We start from the raw sequence: 18,269 nt of genomic DNA, 5'->3' as shown, positions 1-18,269 counted from the left end.
AACAACCACTCTCGGTCGTCCAGGACAATCCTCATCATTGGTGCTGAAGTGGCCCGTTTTAAATGGCAACCCAGTTCTTAACTGTGGAATATGAAGGGCATTGATCCCCCAATGTCTGCGACATATCACCATGAATAACCTTTGCAGACTTTCCTTGCAGAAACAAGAATTTTATCACTCCTCTGCTCTCAGTTGCTGTGAATATCACATTAGACTCCACCATTTTGGTTTCCCGCGTGCGTAGAACACTGTTGCCATAAGCAACAAACACAACATTTTGAAAATATATATTAGACACATAAGACTTTCATGTGAAGTAACATTCGTTACTATAGAAACAAAAAAAGATCACAGCCAAAGACTTATCAGCAGTCCCTCGTACAATAGTTTTGATAATCTCCTGCTGATAAAACTGTAATTTCATCACTAGAGAACTAGTAAATCTGCTGCTTTGTAGTCCTCCATATTCTGGAGCTCTGTATAACCCCACCCCCACAAGTGATTGACAGTTTCTGCCTATGCACAGTATATCCAGAAAGTTGCCAATCAGTCTTGTGGGCGGGGTTACACAGAACTCCAGATTCAGAGAACTGGTAGATCCACAGTGGAGAAATAAGTGATGTGATTTTATCAAAACTGTAGCATATGTGACAAATCACAGGAATCAGGGTCTCTGCCCTCAGACAGGGTAGAAAAAAAACTGACATTACCTTTAAGGGGTTATTAAAAGGAATCTGTCACCAGGTTTTTGCCACCTAATCTGAGAGCAGCATAATGTAGGGCAGAGCCCCTGATCCCAGCAATGTGTCACTTACTAGGTTGCTTAGTGTAGTTTTGATAAAATCACTGTTAAATCAGCAGGAGATTATCATCTCAGGACTACTTGGCGAGCTGCAGGTAGTCCAGCATATTCATGAGCTCTGTATAACAGCTAGATCTGCAGCAGAGAAAACATTGAGTTTATCAAAATAACAGCAAACAGCTCAGTAAGTGGCACATCGCTGGAATCAGGGTCTCTGTCTCTACATTATGCTGGTTTCAGATGAGGGAGCTAAAACCTGGTGACAGATTCCCTTTAAAGTCTACAAAAAATCTCACTATCCAATGGGTAGGTGATAATTACTAGATCTGCGCAGGACCTCTAGGATCCCCACTGATTGTCGAAATTGGGACCTTATGTTCCTAGTTGTCCCCTGACTGCAATGCTCCGCCTAGGAGGAGCTGGGGGGAAAAAAATCAGCCAGTCACATGCTATGTCCAGCCATGCTATTCAATGTATATGACACAGACAAACACAAGAGAGCTGCCATTGTCACCCCCATAGGCAAATAATAGGGACCAGCACCCTCACGGATCTCGCATTTATCACTCATCCCCTGAATACACTGGGATACTCCTTTAGGCCCTGTGCACACTGGAAAACGGAATTTTCTTAAGAAAATTCCACAGGGTCTGACAGATTACCACACCCGCGGTAAAAAGCCACGGCAAACCGCACCCAAAAACCGCATGCGGTTTGCTGCAGTTTTACCGCGGTATTGCCGCATGCGGGCTGGTACGTGTGCTTTAATGCATTCAATGCAATAAAGCACATTGAAAAAAAAATAAAAAAACAAGTAATTTCCTTCTGAGATAGATAGCAGACAGATAAATAGACAGATAGAAGAATAGATAGGATAGATAGAAGGATAGATAGAAGGATAGATAGAAGGATAGATAGAAGGATAGATAGAAGGATAGATAGAAGGATAGACAGAAGGATAGACAGAAGGATAGACAGAAGGATAGACAGAAGGATAGACAGAAGGATAGATAGAAGGATAGATAGAAGGATAGATAGAAGGATAGATAGAAGGATAGATAGAAGGATAGATAGAAGGATAGATAGAAGGATAGACAGAAGGATAGACAGAAGGATAGACAGAAGGATAGACAGAAGGATAGACAGAAGGATAGACAGAAGGATAGACAGAAGGATAGACAGAAGGATAGACAGAAGGATAGATAGAAGGATAGATAGAAGGATAGATAGAAGGATAGATAGAAGGATAGATAGAAGGATAGATAGAAGGATAGATAGAAGGATAGATAGAAGGATAGATAGAAGGATAGATAGAAGGATAGATAGAAGGATAGATAGAAGGATAGATAGAAGGATAGATAGAGTCCCTGTGAGCACACGCTGCATTTCTCCCGAGCGGTAGTGTGTGTTCACATTACCGGCCGTGGGAAATGCCCTGGAGTTACCTCTGCTGTCTCATTGCGAGGCTGCATTCAGCGCTGTGTCAGTCGCGGCTGGATGCAAGCATCGCAGGACGTGGATTACGCCGGAGCTGTGTGTTTCGGGGGTTAATAAACGGGAGAACCAGGGGCTTTTTTGTGTTTTATTTAAAATAAAGGATTTTTCGGTGTGTGTGTTTATTCACTTTACTTACGGGTTGATCATGTCAGCTGTCACATAGACGCTGCCATGATCAAGCCTGGACTTAGTGGCGGCGATCCGCTGCCATTAACTCCTTATATTACCCTGATTGCCACTGCATCACGGCAACAGGAAGAGACGAGGACACTCCGGTACTGCCGCATAATGGATGCGACAGTCCCGGGGCAGCTGCGGCTGATATTCTCGGCAGCGGGAGGGGGGGGGCATTAACCCCGGCCCTCGCCCTCCCCAGCCTGAGAATACCGGGCTGCTGCTGTGTGCTTACCTCGGCTGGACGGTAAAAATACGGCGGGGCCCACGTGGTTTTTATTTTCTATATGTCCGTTTGATTTGTATGTGTATTCTATATGTCTGTGTGTGAGTGCGATGTGTGTGTATTCTATGTCTATGTCTGTGTGTGTGTGTGATCTGTGTGTGTTTACTCTCTGCTCCGCTTCCTCTTCCTGTCATAATGACATCACTTCCCTGCAAACCGCAGGCAGCGATGTACATTACCGCAGGTAAACCGCGAAATACCGCAGGGAATAACGCAGGAAAACGCAATGAACCGCACAGAATTTGCTGCCTGCGTTATTCCCTGCAGGATTTCACGATTACATTGCAGTCAATGGAGTGAAATCTCGCAGCGACGTGCGGAAAAGAAGTGACATGCAATTGTTTTTGCTGCGGGAATCCCGCAGCAAAACATGCAGCTGTCAAATTCCGCATAGTGCGCACAGGATTTTTTTTCCCATAGGTTTTGCTGGTGATTCCCTGCAGAGATGTTATGAACATAACATGCAGCAAAACATGCATCAAATCTGCAGGAAATCCGCGGCAAAATCCGGCAAGTGCGCACAGGGCCTTAGCACGGGAGAAAATACCTGCGGAATTTTCTGCAGGTATTTCCGCAGGTTAACGCAGTATCTCCACCGGAATCCGCAGCTATCCATTGCAGCGGATTTAATGCATAAATTGTTGCAGAAAACATGCGGAATACGAGTGTTATTCCTGTGGATTCCCCCCCCCTTTATCTCCATTGTAGAAAGGCTGGAATAATTGACATGCAGTTCTTTGCGGCTGCGGGAAATCCGCGGCATTGCAACAGTGCTCCCCAAATCCCACAGGATAACATGGGGAGTGTCTGTACTTGCGCAAATCCGCGGATTTATCTGGAAAATCTAGAAAATCCGCAGCAAAATCCGCAGGTATTTTCTTTTGTTGGCACATGGCCTTATACAAGTGAAAAAGATGCAAACAGACCTTCGTATATAACATGCATGTAACAGAATACACAGGTATGTGACATTAGATAAACTAATAAGCATATACAACTAAATGTCAAAGTGATTGTTATAGAAAGGCCAGTAGTGAGTTCCACTTTCTATTATCCTTAAAGGGGTATTCCCATCTCCAAGATCCTATCCCAATATGTAATAGGGGAAATAATAATAATAATAATAATAATAATAATAATAATAATAATATTATTAGCACATACCTCCAATTAGAAATGTAGTATAGTTCTCCTGATTAGCTACATCTCTTACCTCATGTGCAGGGTATTGCAGCTCAGGTATACATGGTTACAACCACAAGCAACTAACTCATAATAGGAGTGGTCATAGCCAAGGATACCTAGGCTGCAATGCCCTGCAGATGAGGTAAGAGACATAGCTAATAAGGAGAACTATACTACATTTCTAATTGGAGGTATTCGCTAATATTCTTATTATTACACCTACTACATATTGGGATAAGATTTTGGAGATGGGAATAATTCTTAAATCTCGATCCTACGAGTCTTAAGAAGACCCCTTGTACACAGTGGCTGGTGAAGAAATGTCCCGGCGGGTATGACAATGGCCCTCTCACCCCAGAGCACAAAAGCTACAGTAAAATCTATAAATTAACTGTATTTTCAGGGCTATAAAAAAAAAAAAATCTGCAAAAAAAAAAAAACACTGTTCATGGCCTCGCTCCTCTCTCCTCGCCCAGCAGTGATGTCTTCCAGGCAAGAAGAAAAGCCGAACACGTGCACAAATAGCGCTCAGCTGCCTGTCATACACAGGACACGCATGAGCGGCCGCAGTATGGAGAGCGTGGCCTGAAGAAGATACCAGTCACTTTAATTGCTCATCCTAATGTCTGAAAAACCTGACCTCGGCAGCGCCCCTATCTGTGCTCCGTACTCTGGGGTACACAATATATGTGCTTATCCTGCGGCGATGCACTGCCCAACATCCGGCCAAGGGAAGAAGCCGCAAACAACGTGATTGATATACAAGGCCGGAGCATTACTGCATCTGATCTATTATCCCTATTACTGGGATCTGCACTATGCTACATGGGAGTCTGGGACGCTGGGAAAACCAAAGGACCGTCCTGTCTATGCAGAACTGGATTAAGGGTTGGAGAGATACATTAAGTATGGCAAGCTGGAGATAGAATGGTACTGCCAGTTAAAGGGAATCCGTCACCAGGTTCTTGCCTCCTAATCTGAAATCAGCATAACGTAGGGGCAGAGGCCCGGATTACAGCGATGTGTCACTTATTGGGCTGCTTAGTATAGTGGGAAAAGAAGCGTGTGGGAAGGTGCACTTAAAGGGAATCTATCACCAGGTTTTTGCCATCTAATCAGAGCAGCATAATGTAGGTGCAGAGATCCTGATTCCAGCGATGTGTCACTTACTCAGCTACTTCGTGTAGTTTTGATAAAATCACTGATCAGTAGTAGATTATCATTACAGGACTACTCGGCGTGCTGCAGGTAGTCCACCATATTTATGAGCTCTGTATAACTGCTAGATCTGCAGCAGAGAAAACACTGATTTTATCAAAATGAAAACAAACAGCTCAGTAAGTGACATCACTGGAATCAGGGTCTCTGCCCCTACATTATGCTGTTCTCAGATGAGGGAGCAGAAACCTAGTGACAAATTCCCTTTAAATGGTTGCTTAAAGCTGGATGCAATAGTGTCGTGACAGTGCCTGATGCAAAAATATCAAATGGGGATAAACAGGGAAGCCCTGGATTTAAAGGGTTCTTCCCATCTCCAAGATCCCAATATGTAGTAGGTGTAATAATAACAATATTACCAAATTACTCTAATTAGAAATGTAGTATAGTTCTCCTGATATAGCCATGACACTTACCTCATGTGCAGGGCATTGCAGCTTGGGTATTCATGATTAACACCACTCATAGTGTACGTTAATTGCTAGTGATCGTAACCATGGATCCCTGAGCTGCAATGCCCTGCACATGAGGTAAGTGACATGGCTATATCAGGAGAATAATGCTAAATTTCTAATTGGAGATATTTGCTAATATTATTATTACACCTACTACATATTGGGCTAGGATCTTGGAGATGTGAATACCCCTTTGAGCAGACCTGGGCAAGGGGCGGCCCGCGGGCCACATCCGGCCCGCCAGCTCTCTGTGACCGGCCCGCCCGTCTTCAGCCGGTGCAGTGGAGCCGGGCTGCAGCGTGCCGAGCAGGGAGAGATCCTGTGCAGGTCCGCACAGTCAGTGCAGGCAGCGGAACGCAGGAGTCTTTCCTCTGTTCCCTGCCGGCACTAATTGTCAGTGACACACGCGCGCGCTGTGACGTTGTCAGTACTGCGCTGCGTGTGTCATTTCAAAAGTTCCCGCCCGCCCTGCAGGAGAAGAAGCAGCACAGCAGACGGAATAATTCATCTTGCAGGACCTGCGATGATGTCACGCCCATGTGACTGTGTGGGAGGAGACACAGGATGCCGGGCAGAAAGCAAGATACTGAATCCTGACGGAGATGTGGACACATGATGACTGGTAATAAGAAAAGAGGGGACATGAGGGGGAGGGGGCTGCAGGGTGAGTGGCATATGTGGGAAGATGGAGTTGCAGGGTGAGTGGCATATGAGAGAAGATGGAGCTGCAGGGTGAGTGGCATATGAGGGAAGATGGAGCTGCAGGGTGAGTGGCATATGAGGGAAGATGGAGCTGCAGGGTGAGTGGCATATGAGGGAAGATGGAGCTGCAGGGTGAGTGGCATATGAGGGAAGATGGAGCTGCAGGGTGAGTGGCATATGAGGGAAGATGGAGCTGCAGGGTGAGTGGCATATGAGGGAAGATGGAGCTGCAGGGTGAGTGGCATATGAGGGAAGATGGAGCTGCAGGGTGAGTGGCATATGAGGGAAGATGGAGCTGCAGGGTGAGTGGCATATGAGGGAAGATGGAGCTGCAGGGTGAGTGGCATATGAGGGAAGATGGAGCTGCAGGGTGAGTGGCATATGAGGGCAGATGGAGCTGCAGGGTGAGTGGCATATGAGGGCAGATGGAGCTGCAGGGTGAGTGGCATATGAGGGCAGATGGAGCTGCAGGGTGAGTGGCATATGAGGGAAGATGGAGCTGCAGGGTGAGTGGCATATGTGGGAAGATGGAGTTGCAGGGTGAGTGGCATATGAGGGAAGATGGAGCTGCAGGGTGAGTGGCATATGAGGGCAGATGGAGTTGCAGGGTGAGTGGCATATGAGGGCAGATGGAGCTGCAGGGTGAGTGGCATATGAGGGAAGATGGAGCTGCAGGGTGAGTGGCATATGAGGGAAGATGGAGCTGCAGGGTGAGTGGCATATGAGGGCAGATGGAGCTGCAGGGTGAGTGGCATATGAGGGAAGATGGAGCTGCAGGGTGAGTGGCATATGTGGGAAGATGGAGTTGCAGGGTGAGTGGCATATGAGAGAAGATGGAGCTGCAGGGTGAGTGGCATATGAGGGAAGATGGAGCTGCAGGGTGAGTGGCATATGAGGGAAGATGGAGCTGCAGGGTGAGTGGCATATGAGGGAAGATGGAGCTGCAGGGTGAGTGGCATATGAGGGCAGATGGAGCTGCAGGGTGAGTGGCATATGAGGGCAGATGGAGCTGCAGGGTGAGTGGCATATGAGGGCAGATGGAGCTGCAGGGTGAGTGGCATATGAGGGAAGATGGAGCTGCAGGGTGAGTGGCATATGTGGGAAGATGGAGTTGCAGGGTGAGTGGCATATGAGGGAAGATGGAGCTGCAGGGTGAGTGGCATATGAGGGCAGATGGAGCTGCAGGGTGAGTGGCATATGAGGGCAGATGGAGCTGCAGGGTGAGTGGCATATGAGGGCAGATGGAGCTGCAGGGTGAGTGGCATATGTGGGAACATGGAGCTGCAGGGTGAGTGCATATGAGGGAAGATGGAGTTGCAGGGTGAGTGGCATATGAGGGAAGATGGAGCTGCAGGGTGAGTGGCATATGAGGGAAGATGGAGCTGCAGGGTGAGTGGCATATGAGGGCAGATGGAGCTGCAGGGTGAGTGGCATATGAGGGCAGATGGAGCTGCAGGGTGAGTGGCATATGAGGGAAGATGGAGCTGCAGGGTGAGTGGCATATGAGGGCAGATGGAGCTGCAGGGTGAGTGGCATATGAGGGAAGATGGAGTTGCAGGGTGAGTGGCATATGAGGGAAGATGGAGCTGCAGGGTGAGTGGCATATGAGGGAAGATGGAGCTGCAGGGTGAGTGGCATATGAGGGCAGATGGAGCTGCAGGGTGAGTGGCATATGAGGGCAGATGGAGCTGCAGGGTGAGTGGCATATGAGGGAAGATGGAGCTGCAGGGTGAGTGGCATATGAGGGAAGATGGAGTTGCAGGGTGAGTGGCATATGAGAGAAGATGGAGCTGCAGGGTGAGTGGCATATGAGGGAAGATGGAGCTGCAGGGTGAGTGGCATATGAGAGAAGATGGAGCTGCAGGGTGAGTGGCATATGAGGGAAGATGGAGTTGCAGGGTGAGTGGCATATGAGGGCAGATGGAGTTGCAGGGTGAGTGGCATATGAGGGAAGATGGAGTTGCAGGGTGAGTGGCATATGAGGGCAGATGGAGCTGCAGGGTGAGTGGCATATGAGGGAAGATGGAGCTGCAGGGTGAGTGGCATATGAGGGAAGATGGAGCTGCAGGGTGAGTGGCATATGAGAGAAGATGGAGCTGCAGGGTGAGTGGCATATGAGGGAAGATGGAGTTGCAGGGTGAGTGGCATATGAGGGCAGATGGAGCTGCAGGGTGAGTGGCATATGAGGGAAGATGGAGCTGCAGGGTGAGTGGCATATGAGGGAAGATGGAGCTGCAGGGTGAGTGGCATATGAGGGAAGATGGAGCTGCAGGGTGAGTGGCATATGAGGGCAGATGGAGCTGCAGGGTGAGTGGCATATGAGGGAAGATGGAGCTGCAGGGTGAGTGGCATATGAGGGAAGATGGAGCTGCAGGGTGAGTGGCATATGAGGGAAGATGGAGCTGCAGGGTGAGTGGCATATGAGGGAAGATGGAGCTGCAGGGTGAGTGGCATATGAGGGAAGATGGAGCTGCAGGGTGAGTGGCATATGAGGGAAGATGGAGTTGCAGGGTGAGTAGCATATGAGGGAAGATGGAGTTGCAAGGTGAGTGGCATATGAGGGAAGATGGAGCTGCAGGGTGAGTGGCATATGAGGGAAGATGGAGTTGCAAGGTGAGTGGCATATGAGGGAAGATGGAGCTGCAGGGTGAGTGGCATATGAGGGAAGATGGAGTTGCAGGGTGAGGGGCATATGAGGGAAGATGGAGTTGCAGGGTGAGGGGCATATGAGGGAAGATGGAGTTGCAAGGTGAGTGGCATATGAGGGAAGATGGAGTTGCAGGGTGAGGGGCATATGAGGGAAGATGGAGTTGCAGGGTGAGTAGCATATGAGGGAAGATGGAGTTGCAGGGTGAGTGGCATATGAGGGAAGATGGAGCTGCAGGGTGAGTGGCATATGAGGGAAGATGGAGCTGCAGGGTGAGTGGCATATGAGGGAAGATGGAGCTGCAGGGTGAGTGGCATATGAGGGCAGATGGAGCTGCAGGGTGAGTGGCATATGAGGGCAGATGGAGCTGCAGGGTGAGTGGCATATGAGGGCAGATGGAGCTGCAGGGTGAGTGGCATATGAGGGAAGATGGAGCTGCAGGGTGAGTGGCATATGTGGGAAGATGGAGTTGCAGGGTGAGTGGCATATGAGGGAAGATGGAGCTGCAGGGTGAGTGGCATATGAGGGCAGATGGAGCTGCAGGGTGAGTGGCATATGAGGGCAGATGGAGCTGCAGGGTGAGTGGCATATGAGGGCAGATGGAGCTGCAGGGTGAGTGGCATATGTGGGAACATGGAGCTGCAGGGTGAGTGCATATGAGGGAAGATGGAGTTGCAGGGTGAGTGGCATATGAGGGAAGATGGAGCTGCAGGGTGAGTGGCATATGAGGGAAGATGGAGCTGCAGGGTGAGTGGCATATGAGGGCAGATGGAGCTGCAGGGTGAGTGGCATATGAGGGCAGATGGAGCTGCAGGGTGAGTGGCATATGAGGGAAGATGGAGCTGCAGGGTGAGTGGCATATGAGGGCAGATGGAGCTGCAGGGTGAGTGGCATATGAGGGAAGATGGAGTTGCAGGGTGAGTGGCATATGAGGGAAGATGGAGCTGCAGGGTGAGTGGCATATGAGGGAAGATGGAGCTGCAGGGTGAGTGGCATATGAGGGCAGATGGAGCTGCAGGGTGAGTGGCATATGAGGGCAGATGGAGCTGCAGGGTGAGTGGCATATGAGGGAAGATGGAGCTGCAGGGTGAGTGGCATATGAGGGAAGATGGAGTTGCAGGGTGAGTGGCATATGAGAGAAGATGGAGCTGCAGGGTGAGTGGCATATGAGGGAAGATGGAGTTGCAGGGTGAGTGGCATATGAGGGCAGATGGAGCTGCAGGGTGAGTGGCATATGAGGGAAGATGGAGCTGCAGGGTGAGTGGCATATGAGAGAAGATGGAGCTGCAGGGTGAGTGGCATATGAGGGAAGATGGAGTTGCAGGGTGAGTGGCATATGAGGGCAGATGGAGCTGCAGGGTGAGTGGCATATGAGGGAAGATGGAGCTGCAGGGTGAGTGGCATATGAGGGAAGATGGAGCTGCAGGGTGAGTGGCATATGAGGGCAGATGGAGCTGCAGGGTGAGTGGCATATGAGGGAAGATGGAGCTGCAGGGTGAGTGGCATATGAGGGAAGATGGAGCTGCAGGGTGAGTGGCATATGAGGGAAGATGGAGCTGCAGGGTGAGTGGCATATGAGGGAAGATGGAGCTGCAGGGTGAGTGGCATATGAGGGAAGATGGAGCTGCAGGGTGAGTGGCATATGAGGGAAGATGGAGTTGCAGGGTGAGTAGCATATGAGGGAAGATGGAGTTGCAAGGTGAGTGGCATATGAGGGAAGATGGAGCTGCAGGGTGAGTGGCATATGAGGGAAGATGGAGTTGCAGGGTGAGGGGCATATGAGGGAAGATGGAGTTGCAGGGTGAGGGGCATATGAGGGAAGATGGAGTTGCAAGGTGAGTGGCATATGAGGGAAGATGGAGTTGCAGGGTGAGGGGCATATGAGGGAAGATGGAGTTGCAGGGTGAGGGGCATATGAGGGAAGATGGAGTTGCAGGGTGAGTAGCATATGAGGGAAGATGGAGTTGCAGGGTGAGTGGCATATGAGGGAAGATGGAGCTGCAGGGTGAGTGGCATATGAGGGAAGATGGAGCTGCAGGGTGAGTGGCATATGAGGGAAGATGGAGTTGCAGGGTGAGTGGCATATGAGGGAAGATGGAGTTGCAGGGTGAGTGGCATATGAGGGAAGATGGAGTTGCAGGGTGAGTGGCATATGAGGGAAGATGGAGTTGCAGGGTGAGTGGCATATGAGGGAAGATGGAGTTGCAGGGTGAGTGGCATATGAGGGAAGATGGAGCTGCAGGGTGAGTGGCATATGAGGGAAGATGGAGCTGCAGGATGAGTGGCATATGAGGGAAGATGGAGTTGCAAGGTGAGTGGCATATGAGGGAAGATGGAGCTGCAGGGTGAGTGGCATATGAGGGAAGATGGAGTTGCAGGGTGAGTGGCATATGAGGGAAGATGGAGTTGCAGGGTGAGTGGCATATGAGGGAAGATGGAGTTGCAGGGTGAGTGGCATATGAGGGAAGATGGAGTTGCAGGGTGAGTGGCATATGAGGGAAGATGGAGTTGCAGGGTGAGTGGCATATGAGGGCAGATGGAGCTGCAGGGTGAGTGGCATATGAGGGAAGATGGAGTTGCAGGGTGAGATATGTGGGCATGGTGTGTGACATATGGGGGTGTAGTGTGTGTGATATGGGGGTGCAGGCTGTATGGGGTGTAGTGTGTGTGATATGGGGGTGCAGGCTGTATGTGGGGAGCAGGGTGTGTGACATATGGGGGTGTAGTATATTACAGGTGTGCTATATGGAGGTGTATATAGTGGTGTAGTATATGGGGGTATAGTGATGTAGTATATTACAGGTGTGCTATATGGAGGTGTAGTATATTACAGGTGTACTATATGGAGGTGTAGTGATGTAGTATATTACAGGTGTACTATATGGAGTTGTAGTATATTACAGGTGTGCTATATAGTGGTGTAGTGATGTAGTATATTACAGGTGTGCTATATAGTGGTGTAGTGATGTAGTATATTACAGGTGTGCTATATAGTGGTGTAGTGATGTAGTATATTACAGGTGTGCTATATAGTGGTGTAGTGATGTAGTATATTACAGGTGTGCTATATGGAGGTGTACTATATTACAGGTGTAGTATATGGGGTGTAGTGATGTAGTATATTACAGGTGTAGTATATCGGAGGTGTATTATATAGTGGTGTAGTATAATACAGGTGTATATGGGGGTGTAGTATATTACAGGTATATGGAGGGAGTGTAGTATAATACAGGTGTAGTATATAGGGGTGTAGTGGTGTAGTTTATTACAGGTGTAGTATATGGAGGGGGTGTAGTGATGTAGTATATTGGGTAGAACTGAGGTAATTATATTAGTCCGGCCCTCTAAACCAATCCCAATTTCTCATGCGGCCCCATAGGAAAATGAATTGCCCACCCCTGCCTTTGAGTATACTTCCTCAGTGTGATTTCGATGGGGACATTTTGGCTGGTAATATACTGGTAATGGGGGCTCTGGGTGTCTACAGTGGTAAGGCGGACCCTCTCATACAGATGATGGTGGCTCTCATGGTATGGTAGGGTGGTGACCTCTGCTCTAGACCATTAGACAATACAATGAAATAAGAAAATTAAGCTCACCGTTCATTATCCAAGGCATCTCAAAAATCACAATCTTTGCTGGAAAGACATAAGAAGGGGGAGATGAGAAGTCATTGCACAATATACAAATGTAATATATACACAATATACACAGCACATTTTATTTTTTGCTATTTAGATGGAATATACATGAACATTCCTATATAACACTATGTGAATCGAATCAGCTGATCGGTGGCTAGCAGCAGTTTAAAGGGGTTGTCCTGATGAGAGATCCTCTTTAAATGGCTTTTCTCAGATTCAAAGATTAACCTTTATGCATAGAATATGGGGATAATTTGCCGACGGCTGTGTGACCCCACAATCATAAGAATGGGGTTCTGAAGACCTAGCGTTAAGGGAACCTGTCACCAGATTTTGGCCTTCTAAACTAAACTAACACCTTCAGCGGTGCCTGTGCTGCATTCTATGAAAGGTGCATGTTACCCCCTTATCCCCTTCCCCCCGCCCTGTATGTAAATTGTCTGTTTCGGTCTGATGGGTGTCCTCATCGGCGCCTCCTGTCCCTCCTTTCACCCTCCTCCTGTGCTGATTGACATGGATGATGCCTCGGATACGCCATCCAGGTAGTCAGGATAAATCTTGCGCCTGCACAGACATATTTCTGGCACATCACTCTGCCCTATTGTGGGAAGAGCCAAAAAACATAGGTGCGCCTGCACGAACTGGCAACTTGTCTCTGCAGGCGCGAGATTTTGCACGGCGATGTGGATGACGTCACCTACTTTATCCACATCGCCGGGCAAAATCTCGCACCTGCGCAGAGAACTTGCCAATTCGCGCAGGTGCACCTATGTTTTTTGCTCTGCCCGCAACAAGACAGAGCGAAGTGCGCCTGCGTGAGCCAGGAATATGGACATTTTGTCCGCCTACATGGATGGCATCTGAGGTGTCATCCACGTAAATTAGCACAGGAAGAGGAGAGAGTGACAGGAAGTGCAGATTTGGACACCCATTGGCTTGGACATACAGACAGGATGGGGGATTTTATAAAGGTATTTTGGGGTCTACAGGGGGGATCAGGGAGTAACGTGCACCTTTATAGAATGCAGTACAGGCGCTTCTTAAGGTGCTAGTTTTAGTTAGAAGGCCAAAATCTGGTGACAGGTTCCCTTTAAATAGAGCAGACATGCACATGCTCAGCCTCCACCCCATCCATTGTCAACAGGACTGTCAGAAACCGCGAAGTGCTGTGCTCAGCCTTCTCTGCAGTCACATAGACAATGAATGAAGACAAGGTCGGGCATGTTGTTGTGCACCTCTGCTCAACTTAACATTGGCGTTGCTATTGGGATCTAGCGATTAGCAAGTTATCCTCTAATAGATACTAAAGTAACTTGTCATTTTGGAAAAACCAACCACCAGATTATTGCCCTATAAACTAAAAGCAATGCCGTAATAGCGCTAGGATGCTGATTAAAATGATGCCTTTAGCTGCTAAATCCGAGTCTTGATCACAGTAATCTTTGTCCACACATCTTAAAGTGACATCATTCGTGCAGTGTCTTGAGCATCGGGCGGGACTTTGTGGGTCGGGTCTTCAGTAATGATTCCTCCCCTATCTGCCTGCGTCTCCCCTTTGCCGGCGCATGCACAGTGCTATTTTCACATTTTTCACAAACTCTTTAATAAAATGCCCTGGAATTAGAGCATGTGTGTACCACTAGCTCCGGTGCCATTTTACTGAGGTACACTGTGGAGATGACTATAAGCGTCGGAGGCACATGCGCTGATTAAAAAAAAAAAATAAATTAAATCTGCGCATGCGCCACTGCTGCTCATATTTGTTTTTACACAGTGTCTTCAATACAATGGCGCCAGTGATCGCTGTATGCGCATGCACCGATTTGCGGCACCATTTTATTACAGAGTTGGTGTAAAACTTGAAAATAGTACTGCGCATGCGCCAGACATAGCGCTAATTACAGCGGCAGAGGGGAGACATTTTTAAATAGAGGGAATGCAGGCAGCCAGGGGAGGAATCTTTACCGAAGACCCGACTCACAAAGTCCAACGTCGATGCTCAAGCCACTGCACAAATTATGTCATTTTCGGATGTGTGGACAAAGATTACTCTGCAATCAAGACTCGGATTTATCAGCCAAAGGTATCATTTTAATCAGCCTCCTAGAGCCATTATGACAATGCTTTTAGTTTATAGGGGAAAAATCTACTGGTTGATTCCCTTTAAGTACATTAGGAGGGATCTGAGTCAAGCAACACTGATCCTTGTGTGGCTAAAAGCACCATAACAAATAGATCAGATATATAAAGACATGCTAGGACACGGGAACCCTCTATTAATGAATAAATAACAAATCTATCCACGACATATTGGGAACCAGTAAATCCCCGATATATCAGTTATACATACATTAGAGATCACACTACTTACACAGGTATCTGGGGTAGTAGATCTTAAAACAGCTGATGACAAAGCGAACAAAATCCATGTCCTAGAAGTGAATGATATTTTCATTACAAAGTTTCAGATAAAATGAAAAAGTTTATTTGAAGACAAGAAACAACAGCGATTTGTCACTTTATATCCAGCTACATTATTCTTATGTGTAATAAATAAAGAAATCCAGAGGTTCCTCCACTGTGCTTCTGCGCATGCGCACTTTCTTTGCCTTGCAGAGGGCAGAGCAAAGTACTGAAGTGCGCATGTGCAAGGAAAGGTCAAGGAGCGCTGGCGCATGCGCACGACAGTACTTTGCTCTCGGCAAGGCAGAGAGAAGTACGCCTGTGCAGGAGCGCCATGGACGACTCTGTGAATGAAATAGGACGCGTCATCCACATAAAGCAGAGATGAGGTTGACGGATCAAGACCAGCAATGCCCATCGGACTGGACTGCCACATAGGTGAGTAAGATAAAAGGTGTTTTTTATGTTCTACAAAGCGACCTGAGCTCTTATATACAGTATTATAGAATGCTGTATATAAGGGCACACTGGTGGTGGCTGCACTTTATATGGGAAAAAACCTGGCGACAGGTTCCCTTTAAAGAGAATCTGCCAACAGGTCTTTGCCAAGTAAATACAAAATGCATACAGCTGCACACTAAAATGCCAACAAGGTATAAGGGAACTCTGGTGCTGCATTACTGCTATATGAACAAATGAGATTTTTAGTTTATGAATTGGCCAATGCCCGGAAACCAACGGCAAGCTAAATCTCAATAAATTAATTTCTCAAGTACATTTATTGAGATTTACCTTGCCGTTAGTTTCTGGGCTTACATGCATTGGCCAATTCATAAACTAAAAATCTCATTTTTTCATATAGCAGTAATGCAGTACCAGAGTTCCCTTATACATTGTTGGCATTTTAGTGTGCAGCTGTATGCATTTTGTATTTGCTATGTTTTTTCAACTGGCACCTATTCACATTTGTAGGATGTGCGGGTCAGTTTTTTTTAAATATTTGCAGTGGGTCTTTGCCAAGTAATCTGAGAGCAGAATGAGTAGGGACAGAGGCCCTGATTCCAGCGAGGTATCACATAGTTTATTGTGTGCAGTAGTTATGACAGAATCCAAGTTTTTCTTCTGCAGAACTAGCAGAGCCCAGATATTGAGCTGTGTATAACCCACCCACACCACAGCTTTCTGTGTACATTGTATAGTGAGAAAGAGCTGCTAATCGGTAGTGTGGGTGAAATTGGAATAGGATAGTTGTCCTCTAATGATAATCTCCTGCTGATAAAGCACTGATTGTATTGCTACAGTCATACCCAGCTCCGTACGTGATATGCCCCTCTAATCAGGGTCTCTACCACTACATTATGATGCTCTCAGAATACATAGCAAAAACCAGATAACAGATTCCCTTTAATAAGTAGCCATCACTTACCTATCCAAGCACTGATTGGGCAGTGCCAGTGTGTGGAGATACAACCCATTGGTAACAAGCAGTGGATAACTTATGGATAACATTTCCAGAAGCAGCTATAGAGAAACCAGAGTTCTCAGAAAATGTGATCCAGAATTGCTATTCCATGGGTCTGGATCGCACATACTTACTAACACAGAAATGTCAGGAGAATGGAGAGTCTTTTTAACTTAAAAGGGCTTCCCGAACATACCTTTAGGACCGGCGCCATTTCATTGACGTCAGCGCTTTGTCTCCCATACGTGAGAGACACGGTTATATCATGTGAGCACTGCAGCCGATGATGGAACGGTGACGGTAATATTATCACGTGACACCAGGCCGATATCACTATATCGCCGCCAGTCCTGGAGGTATGTGCAGTTTTTATGCTATTGGAGCATTGATTAAGAAAAGGTTGCTCAGTAGTGGAAAATCCTTTTAAGTTAAAGGGTTACTCCCCACGATTGAAAGTTATCAATTATTTACAGGATACGGGGATATATTGCAAGTTAATATTTAATTTCAACTGCTGGGACCTGCACTGTTCCTGAGAACGCCACCTTAGAATGGAGCCACTCATTGTCTATAGGACTGCGAGAGATGGCCGAAGACAGCTGCTACAAGTCATCACTGCTCCGTTCACATGTGGGAATTATAGAGCCCTGTTCAGGGAGTCGGTGACAATCCTCAGATGTCACCTCTCTTTTGGATAGGTCAGGACTTAAAATGTTTGGTATAGCACTTTAATTACAAGAGGCATATATTACAGACAGATGTCTGAACAATGAGTTATCAGTAAATTAATAAAAGCACCACTCCAGAATTTTTTTTTTCAGAGCTGGAGTGGCGCTTTAGATCCAAGTCCACTGCCCCCAGTCATATACTCACCTTCCGGAGGCTTCACTGTCTAATGATGCCACTCCGGTCCAGCAGCGCCATCGTCTGACTGGCCGGTAGTCAGAAGTTAAGTCACAAACTCACGATGCAAGTCTATGAGAGCCAGAACGAGGCCAAAACAAGGCTCTCATAGACTTGTATTGAGTTGTGACCTCTGGTACGCTCTATGAAACACTGGCGCTTCCGGCAGGTCACACACGACAGAGTCTGACCGGAGAGGTGGCGATAGAAGATGAAGATACTGGAAGGTCAGTATATGACAGGGGTTAGGGGAGTAAGATTTAAAGCACCACTCCAGTGTAGAAATAAAGAAAACCGCAGGAGTGGTGATTTAATCAATGAACTGGATCTGAGTGCAGAGTTTGTATCTCTTCTCTTTTTTCTATAGGACTTTCCTATAGATCCGCTGCCTGGTTTTTGTTGCTATATCCTTTTTGTGCATCGGGGCGGGACTGTTGGTAGGGTCTTCAGCTGTGTCTTGACCCCTCTGCGTTTGTAGGAGCCTCTTTTTTTTAAATTTTGAGCTAGCACCTCCCAAAGGAAGGACAGCGCTTGCGCACTTTTGTATCCTGGGCGTCTTCAGCAAAATGGCGTCGAGGGCGGCATATGTGCACACTGCCATTAAATAATCTTCAACAAGATGGTGCTGCCACGGCGCATACACCCACTGACATTCAAAAGTCTTCATCAAAATGGCGCCACGATTTTCATACACAGATTCAGACCTCCGCTCAATGACAAGCTGATATATGAATGTGTGCATGCGCTGCCATGGCGCCATTTTGCTGAAGATCGTCGGATGTCAGTGTGCGCATGCACTGCCCGTGGGGCCATTTTCCTGAAGACCCCCTGATGTCAGTGTGAGAATACGCCGTAGCACCATTTTGTTGAAGACCCTCCAGGAGATGAATG

General features: G+C 47.5%; 1 protein-coding gene across 1 annotated transcript in view; it reads right to left on the bottom strand.

Annotated features, from left to right (window-relative positions):
* MOSPD2 (motile sperm domain containing 2) overlaps positions 1-18,269 on the bottom strand; it is a 153,698-nt gene that overhangs the window by 79,685 nt on the left and 55,744 nt on the right. The window contains exons 4-5 of the mRNA XM_075333416.1: positions 14,982-15,042; positions 12,566-12,604 (exon numbers count right to left, since the gene is read on the bottom strand). Of these exons, the coding sequence (XP_075189531.1) occupies positions 12,566-12,604; positions 14,982-15,042 (100 nt within the window). The remainder of the gene's footprint in view (positions 1-12,565; positions 12,605-14,981; positions 15,043-18,269) is intronic.

Source organism: Anomaloglossus baeobatrachus, chromosome 2, assembly GCF_048569485.1.
Source record: "Anomaloglossus baeobatrachus isolate aAnoBae1 chromosome 2, aAnoBae1.hap1, whole genome shotgun sequence".
In the NCBI taxonomy this organism is placed as follows: domain Eukaryota; kingdom Metazoa; phylum Chordata; class Amphibia; order Anura; family Aromobatidae; genus Anomaloglossus; species Anomaloglossus baeobatrachus.
This window is presented reverse-complemented; position numbering and strand designations above follow the sequence as displayed.